The 14,156-nt window shown below is 35.0% G+C and overlaps 1 protein-coding gene across 3 annotated transcripts; it reads left to right on the top strand.

The window, feature by feature from the left end:
- Positions 1-2,685: 2,685 nt before the first annotated feature.
- Positions 2,686-13,213, top strand: LOC103714136 (methylthioribose kinase-like). 3 transcript variants are annotated; one of them, XM_088707241.2, is made up of 7 exons: positions 2,686-2,828; positions 2,924-3,134; positions 7,437-7,746; positions 9,575-9,749; positions 9,860-10,061; positions 11,613-11,827; positions 12,811-13,213. In XM_088707241.2, exons 2-7 carry the CDS (start codon positions 2,943-2,945, stop codon positions 12,983-12,985), a joined length of 1,269 nt encoding a protein of 422 aa, XP_088563367.1. In that variant the 5' UTR covers positions 2,686-2,828; positions 2,924-2,942; the 3' UTR covers positions 12,986-13,213. The 3 variants fall into 3 exon arrangements, with proteins under 3 accessions (XP_088563367.1, XP_088563366.1, XP_088563368.1); XM_088707240.2 differs by having other exon boundaries at positions 2,700-2,833; XM_088707242.2 differs by having other exon boundaries at positions 2,737-2,846.
- Positions 13,214-14,156: the final 943 nt, after the last annotated feature.

Genomic DNA, 14,156 nt, shown 5'->3' with positions numbered 1-14,156 from the left:
GAATATGATATTATACATGCTTGTGGACTATCATTGATGGCCGTCTATCGTCGGATCACAGCCATAAAAAGCTGAACAAGTAAAACAATAGTAATCTCGCCGCTGCCATTCTCATATTTATAATTATATTCATAATAATTTATTTACACGATATCAAAATATAGATTTTATCATTTTCGAAAACTTTAAAAATATTATAATATTATAATATCAAACTATTCCCGCCTCTTTTCTTCCGATATTGGCGTTAGCTGGCTTCTCGATGACACCTGTCCATTTCATCGTTCATTGTGGCGGTGGTAAAACTTTTTTGCTTTTAAATAATTGTATCATGGTTTCACGCCGGCACGACGATTTCGGACCCTTTATCAGGATATCCACAAGAACAAGGACGACGGTTCTTATAACATTCACTGCATGCTTTAAAAAATTTCAGCCTTTATACTGGTTTAGGAGGGGATATGTTGTCTTGTGTCTCAATATTTTTATAATAAATATGGTCATTAATTAGCTATTGTTCCATTGTAATAGCGTGACAAAAACAATGGCTAATTAGCTATCATGCAACTTTGCACCGCTAATTTTTTTGGGGCTAAAATACCATTGCCTCCCATTACAGAGAAAAAAAAAGAGGTCGTTAGATCATTATAATGATTAAAAATGATTTTTTGGTACGAGCCCATAATAATGGGATGCTAGATTTCTTCAATCATTGCTTTTCACTCTATTTCATTGTAAGCAGTCAAAATTATGATGATTTTGGATCGGTAATGCTAAGATATATTAATAATTGATATCTAAAAAATAATCATTATCGAAATAGTTGAAGTCATCAGATAAATAAGATAATGGCAATAACTTAATTTTTTCTATGGGTTCAAAAATATTTTTTTATTTGGTCAATAATTAGTAAACTCATTTGATCAACAATGATTTTTTTTGTTATTCATTTTTTTTCAACTATAATGACGAATAAATACTGTTATAAACTATTCTTTTAAACATAGGTAATACAAATTTTGATGGACTTGGCGCATATTGACTATTATAACTATTACAATGATCAGTGACAATTTTGATGGGGATCCATTGTGATGGGATAAGGTAAATCAAATTTTGTTTTATTTGTAACTATGGGATTGATCTGTGAGATTGAATTTCATAAAATATATTTTGATTTGGTGAAAAGACAAAGATAAAAAATAAATTTGATAGTTATATAATAGCCATAATATAGGTAAATGATAGATGATACTTTAATTCTCATATATATATATATATATGTATATATGTATGTATGTATGTATAATATATAATGTCTGAGGGAGAAGCTAAAAACTAAAATGATGGTCAACAAACTTGTTGGCTACTATTATAAATATTATTCTCTCTGCAATAAGTGGCGCTGCGAGAAAGATGCAAGTTGCGAGGAACATTATTAGCGCAAAATAACATTCTTAATAATTACAGCATGCAATTATGAGAAGCATAACAAAATAGCATCATTATTAAGATTCCTAAAATCTTAATATAGAATTATATTATAAATATCAGGCAAATCAAATGTCAGATCTTATCAAATATTATATATATACACACAAGAGATAAAATCAAGAATTACTAATATATGCTTTTTGAATGACTATATAAAAGCAAATAAAATGCATATTTTTTGAGGTGTTTGGTATAGAATAATTATCACAAGATTAAGGATAATGTGGATGGAAGTAATAAAATCATTATATTTAGTAGCACCACGATGATCCTATGTGGCAGTGATCTAAATGACCTCCTTCTCAAAGCACCATACAATCCAGTGATGGAATATCTGTCCTTGAGGTCGGAAATCCAAGACCACCCTAGGATAGTAATCTTGGGCTGAAATTTGAGGATAAAAATACCTCTTAAATAACAAAAAATTGATATATTAATATACTGCTAACATAATATCAATATTATATATATATGTTTGTATTTATGATATATTAAATTACAATATATTATTACTCATATTATATCATATTATTTTTCAATGATAATTTTTTAATTATAGTAGAAATATATTATTGTACTTTATATTTGTATAATAAAATTAATATATTATTGTACTTTATATTAAAATTATTTAATATATTACTTATGTTGTGTTAATTTTCTAATCAAAATAAATATTAGTATTAAAAATAATATATTACAGGTATAAATAAGAATATTAATTTTATTTTAAAATTAATATATCTTCATAGGGTTAATAATTCATATGACTAATAAATATATTTTTATAGAATATATTAATAATTAATATATTAATAAACATATTAATATTTTATTATAATGTATATATAATTCATTAATATATTTTTATACAATATATCAGTGATTGTTTTGATACTATATGCCATTTTGAGAGATTTGAAAAAGCACTATCTCGTTGAAAGATTCTATACATTTGTCATTATTGAATATTAAATATATTATCATGTTAATTTTATGATCAGATTATTCATGTTATGTTTTTCAAATAACTAACATGGAAAACACGTCAAAAAATAGCAGAATGGATAAGGAGGATATACATCAAGCCTATCCGCCTCCGGGTCAAGCGGGACGTCAACTGCGTAAGCTAGCCTCTCCACGTGCACTGTGGGCCCGCTAGGTGCAGGGGTTAAGGCGGGCGATTGACGGCTCTCCCACACGGTTCCGGTTTCCCGTTTCCCGGTTTGCTTTCCTGCCCACCCAAGCCCGCATCCGATTCTTCAGGAGCGGCAGGGGCCTCTTTATTCCTCTGTTATAAACCCCAGAGAATCGGAAGGGAAATAAAAAAGCCGGTCAGGTTCATTGAATCGGTTGCCGGCTATCCCTTTTCAGAACAGTAGATCATTTCTTCTTCTTCTTCTAATTCTCAGCTTTCTGTCCTGTTTAGATTTGAGAAACCGAGAGCCATGGTGGTGGCGACAGATGGATTCAGGCCTCTGGACGAGAAATCCCTCGTGGATTACATCAAGGCGACGCCGACCCTCTGCGCCCAGCTGGGGAACCAGGTGGACGGCCTCGCCGTCAAAGAAGTTGGCGACGGGAACCTCAACTTCGTCTACATCGTCATCGGCACTGCTGGATCCTTGGTCATCAAGCAGGTATTCTTCTTCGGTGCTTTCTTGGCTTGCTTATGGTCTTATTGCGCTGGTTCTTGGCTATTAGTCGATAGGATGCTGGCTTCGTGATTTGTTTGCGATCTTCTTCATAGTTCTGGCATCGCTTATGATTGGATTGGGGAAGCTTTTTTCTGGGGTTTTTGTCCAATCTATCGGTGGATTTCAGTAGAAATGGTTCATGGATCTTCATGTAGTTGTGATGCATGCATTGAACGACGTTTTTAGGTGTGCTAGTTCTCCTAATCAATTGGGCGATGGTGTTTGAGCTAAGTGCAAACGCTTAGCATCATAGGATGTCGGAATAGAACATTATTTATATTCATTGCTAAGTCATTCTAATCCTAGTTTTATTCTACTTAGTTATTAGTTCTAGAATAGTTATCCTTATTCTTTAGTAGTGATTAAGTTTTATCGGTTTTTGAATTTGAGTAAGAATTAAACATCCTACCCATATGATACTCTGACATGAAAAAAGAGAAAAGGAGAGAGTGAAAGTTGTCGTTCTTGGTGAGGAGTGAGAGATGGCGAGGAGTGAGAGAGAGCTTTTTTGTGCGGCTTAATTTCTTTAAGTAAATATTTTTTTCTCTTAATTAGTTTTCTTTCAACATCTCTTTTTTGTTTTTTGTTTGGTATTTGTTCTAGATCTTGGGCCGGCATAGTTGATCTATTTTGCATAGCGTGCCGTCTTACATGGTATCAAAGCTATAGGCTTGGAGATCGGTTATTCGTGTATTTGTAATTTGGCGTGGTTAAAGAGCTTCCAGTAATTCACCATGCGGCGGTGCAAGCGTGTGGACTCTTGTTTAGTGATTCAAGAAGTGAATTATTATGACTAAAGCTACTACCATCTCTAGCATTGGGATCAAAAGATTGAACAACACCAATTATGCATATTGGAAGGCCTGCATCAAATCTTATTTGATCGGGCAAGGTTTATAGGAGATTGTGAATGAGACAGATATAGTGAAGCCATCATAAATTTCTAACAATGCAGAAACGAAAAAAAAGTGTGAGATCAAAACTTAAAATGCTATGTATATTCTAAGGACTAATATGGATTAAGAAAATCATCAGCATATTCAAGATATAGAGAAGCCAAAAATAGTATGGGATATTCTTACTGCTCTCCACTTGAAGTCAAATGAGGCTCAGCTTCAATTTTTATAGAACGAGATTGGTGTTCTGAAACAATGTAATCTTACAATCTCCTAATATTTTCTTAAAAGAAAGAAATTGTTTGATGAGTTTGGTATGCTTGATCCAAACTCTCGTTATGATGAAAATAAATAGCGTAGACTGTTAGTTCATGGTTTGAATAAGGAGTATAATACTTATATGCTTGCTTTTTATGGATGTGTTCAACAATCTACATTAGCAGAGTTAGAAAATATACTTGTTGATCAAGAAGCATTCAATATTCAGATGCGTGATTTGACTATATCCCATCAAAAAGAGGAGGTCTTATTTTTTAAAAGTTAAAAATAAAAAAAAAGTGGAATAACAAATTTAAAAATTCAGAAAAAAAGGCCAGTTGGAAAATTTTAGAAGGATAAAAATCCTAATCAGAAGAAAAATTATAAATTCAAGGAGAATTATCATAGATATGGAAAATTTGGCCAAAAAATTCAAGATTGCAGAGTGAAGCTCAAACAATCTAATATTGCATCCTCTACTTCAGAGCAGGGGGAGAGAAGAAAACTGGTAGTTGGGCTCTCACTACTAGTATTGTTGATTCCAATTGTCTTGATAGCCAGCATGCATGTATTTCTACTTCTTGTCATATGTCAGATATTGATTTTGCTCATGATTGGATTATTGATTCTGGGTGTTCTAATCATTTGACTAGTCATTGAGAGATATTTGATTCTTTGCATGATTATACTGGTTCTGATGCTATTGCTATTGCCAAATATTCACTTTATCCTATCAAAAATATTGGTGATTTATCTCTCATATCATCTACTGGTTCTTCTATTTTTATAAATAATATTTATTGTGCCTGGAGTGAAGAAAAATTTGATTTCTGTTTCACAATTCACGGACATAAGATTTTCTGTTTTGTTTGGACCTGACACTATGGAGATTTATGCTAATGTCAAAGCTTCTGAAAAGCTTATTACTCAAGGTAGGAAAATGAACAAGCTTTGTGTCATGTCTGCCAATAATTCTTATATTGACCAGATTCTTAAGCATACCATTGATTTATAGCATGCTATATTGGCTCATATGAGTTATAACAGACTTCAAAATTTAAGTCAGGGGAAGCTTAATCAATTAGATGCCGCTTCAAGTTTTAAAGACTTAGAGCATAGCAAAATTGATCAGCCCAAGGATCAATCAGGTTTGGAAGAAAATCTGGAGTAGAAAGAGCTTAATCGGCCGGATATTATATTAAAAGAGATCATAATTAAAGAATCAATTGATTCTGAAGTTGCTCAGGAAGAGTCAAAGGATGCTACATTTGATTTGTCTGTAAAAATTCATACTGAGAAATCAAATAACGCAAAAGAGTTTTGTGTTGAAGCTATCCAAAATATGGATATTTCTTATGGAGGTGATGGTCGATGCTCACATTAATTGCAACTGGCAATTAGATGTTCACATTCTATGGAATCTCGACATCGTACCGTAGAATCAATGCTGAAAAGAAGTGTTAGAGGACATTGTCGATTTCGACATATGCATTAAAAAGGACGAGCTAGCAAAGAAGTTATTATTCGAGCCAATGAAGGAGTTCTACTATTCAATTATTGGTTCGACAAGTTATTACATAATTGTTACTGTGGCAATATTGGCAATGACTGCTGTGGCATTTAACAACATTGACAAGTTCAATGTTGTTGGCATGGATTTCGTAATGAGGAGTGTTGAGATTCATTGCCAAGTCCTAATTCTATTAGAATTTCTGTTTAGTTGGTCATTAGTTTTAATGACTTTAGAATTCTATTTCTAGTTTTATTCTACTTAGTTATTCCTTTTAGAATAATTATCCTTATCCTTTAGTAGTGATCAAGTCTTCTCTTTTAGTGGGTGTTGGTTTTTGAATTTGAGTAGGAATCAAACATCCTACACATATGATACTCTATTTAAAGGGACTTTTGGTGTCTTCTTTAGTGTGGCATGAGAAAAGAGAGAAAAGAAGAGAGCGAAAGTTGTCTTTCTTGGTGAGGAGTGAGAGAGAGCCTTTTTGTGTGGCTTAATTTCTTTAATTAAATATTTTTTCTCTCTTCTAATTAGTTTTCTTCCAGCATCTCTTTTCTGTTTTTTGTATAGTGTTTGTTCTAGATCTTGGGCTGGCATGGTCAATTTATTCCGCATAGCTTGCCATTCTACAAACATATGGGTTAAGCTAAGCGGAATAGATTTTGCTATGAGTCTTGGCATATGGTTAGGTTAAATTTTATATAGAGATATAAAAAAATGTTTGGTCAGTATTGTGAGATTGTAGGTGACAAATAGTAAATAATATATGAACAATAGCATGTGTGTGCATTTCCAGGGACCGTGCATGCATGCGTCTTTGTGTGTGAATGTGTGGCTAACTGGCTCCCAAAGTCCCATATTTTAGGGGTGTTCCTATACATGTGTAATTGTCCTACAATCTATTAAACTTTCATAATTAACATGCCCTGAGCATTTCCCTCAAAAATATGTGCCTTTAGGATTAGCAGCAAGCATGGAAGGGCCAGTTTTGATTGTGCAACCAATTATTATTTCTGAGTCCTTTACTTGAAGAGTACCTTTTTTTTAATACTTAGCCACATTAGTTTGATATGCCATCTATGCGAAAAATCAGTGGCCGTTCTGTCTGCTACCTAATCTCAACCAATCTTGGAAGACCTCCAATATATTTTCCCTTTGGGACTTGAGGTATCCATGTATTATAAGACAAAAAGAAAAAAAAAAACAAAAATCTTACGCATAATCTTTTTTCCATCCATATGCAAGCTATAGGAGATGCACAGGTGAGTAAGTAGGTTAAGCTTCTAAAACTCTTGCTTTTTAAATGAGATTTGGTTTGGCTAGAGTGTTATAACATGCTTGAAGGCATGCCTTGACATTTGGCATGCGAAAATCCTCTCACTTACTTGGTATCAGATATTTATCCATTCTTCAGTCAAAAAAAAAGTTACGAACTACTTCATATATGGAACAATTGTCGTTCTTGTCGATTACTGCATGGGCAATATTTGCTGTTCATCGTATAATACAAGAGTTGGCTTTTGCCTTCCTTTTCTTGATGCTGCTTCAAGATTATCCCATCCTTTCTTCATGACAAACCAGGCTCTTCCATACATTCGCTGCATAGGTGAATCGTGGCCGATGACAAAGGAGCGCGCGTATTTTGAGACATTGGCATTACAAGAGCATGGCCGAGTGTGTCCAAATCATGTACCAGAAGTTTACCATTTTGACCGGCCTATGTCTTTGATTGCCATGCGCTACTTGAAGCCGCCACACATAATTTTGCGGAAAGGATTGATTGCTGGAATTGAATATCCCTTGCTTGCGCAACATATGTCAGACTACATGGCAAAGACACTTTTCTTCACATCCCTTCTTTATCATTCTACATCAGAGCATAAACGTGCAGGTGTGGCTTCTATGTAAAGCTTTTTGACAATGCTGATTAAAATGCATGAATTGTCTCATCATTTAGTTTACTTTTTTTTTTCCTTTCTTGATTTTAACTTTAAAAATATTATATTTTGAAAGTCACAACTGTAAGACTGATGATGATAGCTATAATCTTGTAGATATCCTCCTACATTTTATATTAGTTATTAATTCTTTTTATTTGATACTTTCTGAAATTTGCTAGTTTCCTAAATTTTTGTGAAACAGTTAAGGCTTAAATTCTCAAATTTCTTTTGCATTCTTCTACTGCAATCTCACTGCTTCCTTTGGGTGAGCTACAAACTCATAGTGTGCATTTTTTTTTTTTGGTTTACAACAATGATAAAGATGAGAATATGCATAACTTTGTGTTTATTCTGCAGCTGTACAGGATTCCTAATGTTACCCCAAAAGTAGAAGTCTTCAATTTCTTGATGTGTTGCGCACTTGGATATATGATGACCCTCCATGACACTTCGGATCAAACTCGGATCTCATCGCCACTAACTAAGCAAATTATCTTTTCTATAGGAAAATTATCGTCTTTAAAATGATGTTTAGCAAAGGCTTTAAAGAATGATTGTAATTTTTGGAGCAATTGATCCAGCTGATTGTTTATTATTTACCAAAGTAATGGAGTCCTACACTTTGTGGAGGTCTCTGAGGTAGTCTGGAAGGTTCCAGAAAACGACAGTATTTGTGAGATGGTGGAAGTTCTTTGGGAGGTTAGAGTTTCTAATTCCTGCGAAATATCTAGGCATTATATAGGTGCTGAACCTTATTTCTGCATGGTTCCTGTCCAGTGGTTTTTTCTGGATTAAGGGCGTAAAATAAGAGTGTCACCCTTGTTTGTGAGCAAACAGAGTTTGGAAGTAATCCAATTGAAGGAATAACCTTTCCACTTATGTCTCTCTCTTAGTCTCTTGTGTTCTTCTTGGTGCTTGGATGTGTGGCTGTAGCATTGAAGCTGAAGTCTTGAAACTTGTCTTAGGGCGTAGAACAAAGGGTGTGCAAAAAGTTCAAAAGTGGCTTGTGCTTAACAGACCTTGGCACTTGTGCTTGGAATAAGGTAATTTGCTAAGTTTGTTACAAACTGTGAATCCCACAACACTGATGGATCGCCACACTTCGACATCAATTACAGTGTTAAAAATGTTCTATTCATAAAATTTGGTTAAAAACGTTTTAACATGCGTCAAGTTAAACTTTCTTTACTTGTTAGCCTTATAGATTTTACTTGAACTTTCAGTTCTCGCTCATCCTCTTGCTAGTATCTATTCTTATTAATTATAGACTTTCTCCCAAGGAACATTTTATAAAGTTTTTTGCCCCTTAATATTCTAAGAACTTATGCATATGTGTATACTGGTCTGAAGTGCAATGTATATTTCCACTTCATGTTGAGTAGTACATGTTGGAAATTGGAGAGTCTTTATCAAGAAGCACTGCTTCATATTTTCCACCTTTCAATGTTTTAGTTGTGTGTTACTTTGTTATGCTTCCATATTTTATTCAGATTTTTTGCGATTTTGTTTTTCTTCCTGTTTGGTAGTGTGAAACATGTGCTAGCCCTACTACTTTGTTAGATTCTTACATATATGTAAATACTAAATGGATGTCTCTGCAGTTCATGCTGAATGCTATTTCTTGCAAATAAGAGGTTTTTTTCTCAAGAAGCATTGCTTGACATTTTCTGTACCATTTATAAAATTTAGTAGTTTCCTCTGTATCAAAAGTCTTAACAAGATTAAGTGTAGCATGCATATAATCATTTTGTTAACATGGCTTCTAAATGCATTTTGCAGTTGCGGAATTTTGTGGAAATGTGGAGCTTTGTAGGCTCACTGAGCAGGTTGTCTTTTCAGACCCATATAAGGTGTCTCAGTATAATCGTTGGACTTCTCCTTACCTTGATCGTGATGCTGAGGCAGTTCGAGATGATGATTGTTTAAAGATTGAAGTGGCTGAGTTGAAATCTAAGTAATCCCTGTCTTGCTAATGATGCTTTCTTTCTGAACACTACTATGTATATTTCGTTTGCATCATGCTGCATATGAAAAGTCATTTGAGACATATTTTCCTTTGTGTAGGTTCTGTGAGAGGGCGCAAGCCCTAATCCATGGAGATCTCCATACTGGTTCTATCATGGTGACTAGCGATTCTACCCAGGTCATTGATCCAGAGTTTGCTTTTTATGGACCCATGGGGTTTGACTTAGGAGCCTTTTTAGGAAACCTAATATTGGCCTTCTTTGCACAAGACGGACATGCTGATAAAGGGAATGACCGTCAAGTATGTTTATCCTCCCCCCCCCTCCCCCCCCTTCTCTCTCTCTCTCTCTCATCAGATACTATTCCTTTGTATTCATTTGTGTGCAGTAGGCATAATTCTTCAATTTAGTAGTAAGTAATCGAGGCATGAAATGTTTAAGTCCTCCATGTATCTCCATAATTAATCAATTTCCAGTGGCCAAACTAGTATTCTGAACTCAAGTTGATACAGAACAGTTTTTGAGAATGTCACATTGTTTGTGAATTCTTACTACATACACAAAAAAATATAAACGAACCTTCTTACTACAACCTTTTGTCATATTTCTATTTTTCATATTCCACTTATTTTTGAGAAATCCATTAAAAGGCATTAATTTTTATAATTTTTGATCGCCTTTTCCTTTGATATCATAGGTGTTGCATTATAGTTTTTATTACTAATGAACAATTGACCTGTAGTCTTAAGCAAAAAAAAAAAAGTTTTGTTTGTAGTCTATAATACAGCTAGATATACTTTGATATTATCAGTGAAATGATTAATTGAAGATCTAGTTCCAGTCTATAAACAGTGAAATGCTTAATTGCAGTCTATAATACAGCCTATGATAAGCTTAATTGCAATCTATTTGAAGATCTAATTGCAGTCTATAATACAATGATGTTATCTGTGAAATGCTTAATTGCAGTACGTAATGCAGCTTGTTCTCAGCTTAAATTTTTGATTGCTTTTGTTTGCAGTCATGGTTTAGACACGTGGACAAGGTGAAGTTTGTCAAACATGTAAAAAATACCGCTTAAGTGAAGAAAAGAGCAAGGAAGAAAGTAAAAGATGAATAAGGGAAACGAGAGATAAGGAGGCAGAAGGATAAGAGGTTCAAAATTGAAGGAAATATAGGAATAGAGAATGCAGGTGCTAAGGAAAAACCCCGTTTTTAATGGTTGGGGAAGTGATTGATGGATTTCAATTAATATCATTTCCCTTGGAGTACTATATACACTCGAGTCCAGAGAATCATTCTTAATGACTGACTTGTAGGACCAACCTAGTATTTTACCAGGACTTATTAAGGACACCAACAGAGACTAGTGCTCTTCTATCCAAAAATGGATTGCTAACCAACCAAAATCTAAGGCTATTACTTGAAGAAGTATGAAAGTAGCTATGACTTGACAAAATTTCCCAATTTTCAATTAAGCTTGTATCCGCTAAAATCTTATGTGCAGTCAAGGGAAAGTGACACATATCATGGACTTCCCATGAGTAGACATCTCTTGACATATGACAACTAGAGATTGGACGTTTCTCCTTCTTTCAGCTAATGTTTGCAATTGCTGATCGACGAACTTTCCAGTTGTTGCATATGTTGTTCCTTTAAATTCCACATGAAAGTTGTTTCATGTACTTCATGATCACTTGATTATTGTTTCTCATTGTTGTCTTAAGATTGTAATAATGCATTGCTGGTGTTTTTACATTGTAGTTCATGCCCAGGCCAATTTGCCAATCTTTCTACTGACACTGGAACTATTTTTTTATTTTCTGATGAGCTGTATCTGTCTTATTTTGCAGGCATACAAACAGTGGATTTTGAGGACGACTGAAGAAACTTGGAATCTTTTTCAGAAGCAGTTCATTTCGCTCTGGGATGAACACAAGGATGGGAATGGTGAGGCATATCCTGTGTCTATATACAACAAGCCTGAACTTCAACTCCTTGCCCAGAAGAGGTACATGGCCAATTTATTCCATGATGCTCTTGGATTTGGTGCTGCTAAAATGATAAGGTAATCCTGCAGAAGTATATCTTGTTATGTTATTCATTTTATTCAACTTTAGAATTACTGAATTACTAATTCAAGCTTAAGGAAGCAAATTATTCTTGATGATTATGTTTCATAAAGAACAATTATGCAAATAATGTTAAGACTTTATTCTGATACCCCTTCAACAATATCTTGGCAAAAATTTCACGTGCTCTGCTTGCCAAAGTAAAAAAAAAATGAGAGTTTTAATATGTTGATTTTCAATACAAGTTTTATAATAGGAACTAGACATACTATTGACAATGTTAATAGGATTATACACATTAGCATATCCATGCTCAAGCTTTTATTTCTTCGGGTACCACTTCTATTTGCATGCACGCTTGTTTGATGAGACATTCAGGCATTCCCTTTTGGATTAAACATTTGGAAGATTTATAACTTCATATTGGTTGAGACATCACGCATGGGTCTGCGTTTACTTTCTTAGTTTCACCACCATGTCCTTCTGTTTAAATGGTTGGTAATCTATTATACTATATAATTAGAATTCGATGGGGGGAGTTCTAGATGCTCTGCAGCTCCACATTTCCCAGGCATGTGCCCAAAGTTTCCAAGGCCATGTGAATTGCATGTGCCACACTCTAGTTTATTATAATGAATACTCTTGCAAATAACCAGATAATTAAGGATTCTCTAATGATCATAATATTTTTAATAATGATTGAATAGTGGTAATCATACACTGGAAAGTGTAAAAAGTTATCAAGTCTACATCATCTACATCCTTAGCAGAATTTACTATTATACCATAATGATGTTGAAAAGACAAAAAAGCAAAATAGGAGAACATCCACCCGCCCCCCTCCCCCCGCAACTATCTTTCATATTTAATTCAGCTGATTTCATCTATATGTGCTGCACTCTTCTACTGGAAAAATTGATGCATCTCACACATGGTATTTCAATGTTTCTAACATTCACTTGAATTTCTTGGATTACAGGAGAATAGTGGGAGTAGCTCATGTTGAAGATTTTGAATCAATTGCTGATGCTAGCAAGCGAGCATATTGTGAGCGCCGTGCCCTTGACTTTGCTAAAATGCTTCTCAAGGAAAGACGCCGATTCCAAACTATCAATGAAGTCATTTCGGCAATCCAGGAGATTCCAGCATTGTAGGTCTTCCTACCGAGGAACATTGATGGTGAGAGTAATGTTAAGCTGTGGTTTGAGAAGATGTTGCTACCTTTCCTCTCAATATATGCTTAAGGTGGATGCTTTACCACACTGTCAAAATATAGATATTAGTTGTTTGTAATCATAAAGTTGTGTCAAACGCAGTTCCTATGGAATTCAGATGTGAGTAGTTTGTGCAACGTGGATTTATAAAACCTGCATGTTTGGTTATGTACTTTCCTATATCCGTTATACCTTAAACTTCTGTTGCAAATGCCTATTGGGCCATTGATGGTAGAGAAACCAAGAAACCAAGAACCTTCTTCCGTGCTATGACATGAAGCCTTCCTTTTATCTGGTGTCTTACAGCTGCCCGCTTCCTCCTCATGAACGATCACTGTGCTCTGAACTTGATTTGTCATCAGTCTTCAGTAATATCACAATAAATTGCTTTAGTTTTGCCACACCTATACTCCCAAATATTTGATATGCCCTCAGCATTACTTTGCTTGCTTAATACCATTGTCATATATAATGCTAGATTCTGACATCTCAATTGGGTGCATACCATCAGATGATGAAGGTAGATGGATGGTAGGATGAACTTGAACTGAATCATATTTTCCAAAACATTTGATCTGCCTCGAGCTCTATGCAAAACTCGGCAAACTTATTAAGACACAAGTTCATGCAACTAATTCTTTATCTAGAAAGTGACATTTCGGCGAGTAGAGCATGTTGCCAAGGCTCGTGGAGGAGAGCGCTCGGGCGCAGGCGGCAGAGATTAGTCATATTTCCTCCTTAGAAGGACTTTTGATAGCTCGGGATATCTGGAGTTTCCATTCTGTCTTGGCAGCTTCTCGTACGGTGTTTTTCACCTAGGAGCCTCCATCCCTAAGCTTCCTCAAGGTCAATTTTGATGGGTTGGTGCTGGATGGAGGCACAAAGGGTGGAGCGGGTTTCGTCAATAGGGATCCGAACTCTAGGGTCGTGGCAGCGGGAGGCTGTGAGTTATTTGACTGTACGGTTTCTGGTGCGGAGCTGAAAGCTGCCTGGGCGGATCTTCGATACGCTAAGCATGTGCTTTCAGCTAGTTCAGTCATTTTGGAGGGTGATTCGGCTACGGTCAGTTGGATCCAGGAAGGTCCGAGGGTCGTTGCTGCTAGCCATTCCT

Source organism: Phoenix dactylifera, chromosome 11, assembly GCF_051530095.1.
Source record: "Phoenix dactylifera cultivar Ajwa chromosome 11, Ajwa_hap1_PhDact_Kaust_v1.1, whole genome shotgun sequence".
Classification (NCBI taxonomy): Eukaryota; Viridiplantae; Streptophyta; class Magnoliopsida; order Arecales; family Arecaceae; genus Phoenix; species Phoenix dactylifera.
This window is presented reverse-complemented; position numbering and strand designations above follow the sequence as displayed.

Excerpts from the sequence above, each read along its gene's own strand:
- LOC103714136 (XM_088707241.2), top strand. The coding sequence starts at position 2,943 with ATGGTGGTGGCGACAGATGGATTCAGGCCTCTGGACGAGAAATCCCTC. Across the intron at positions 3,135-7,436 it reads GATCCTTGGTCATCAAGCAG|GCTCTTCCATACATTCGCTG; the intron begins GTATTCTTCTTC and ends ATGACAAACCAG. Across the intron at positions 7,747-9,574 it reads ATCAGAGCATAAACGTGCAG|TTGCGGAATTTTGTGGAAAT; the intron begins GTGTGGCTTCTA and ends TGCATTTTGCAG.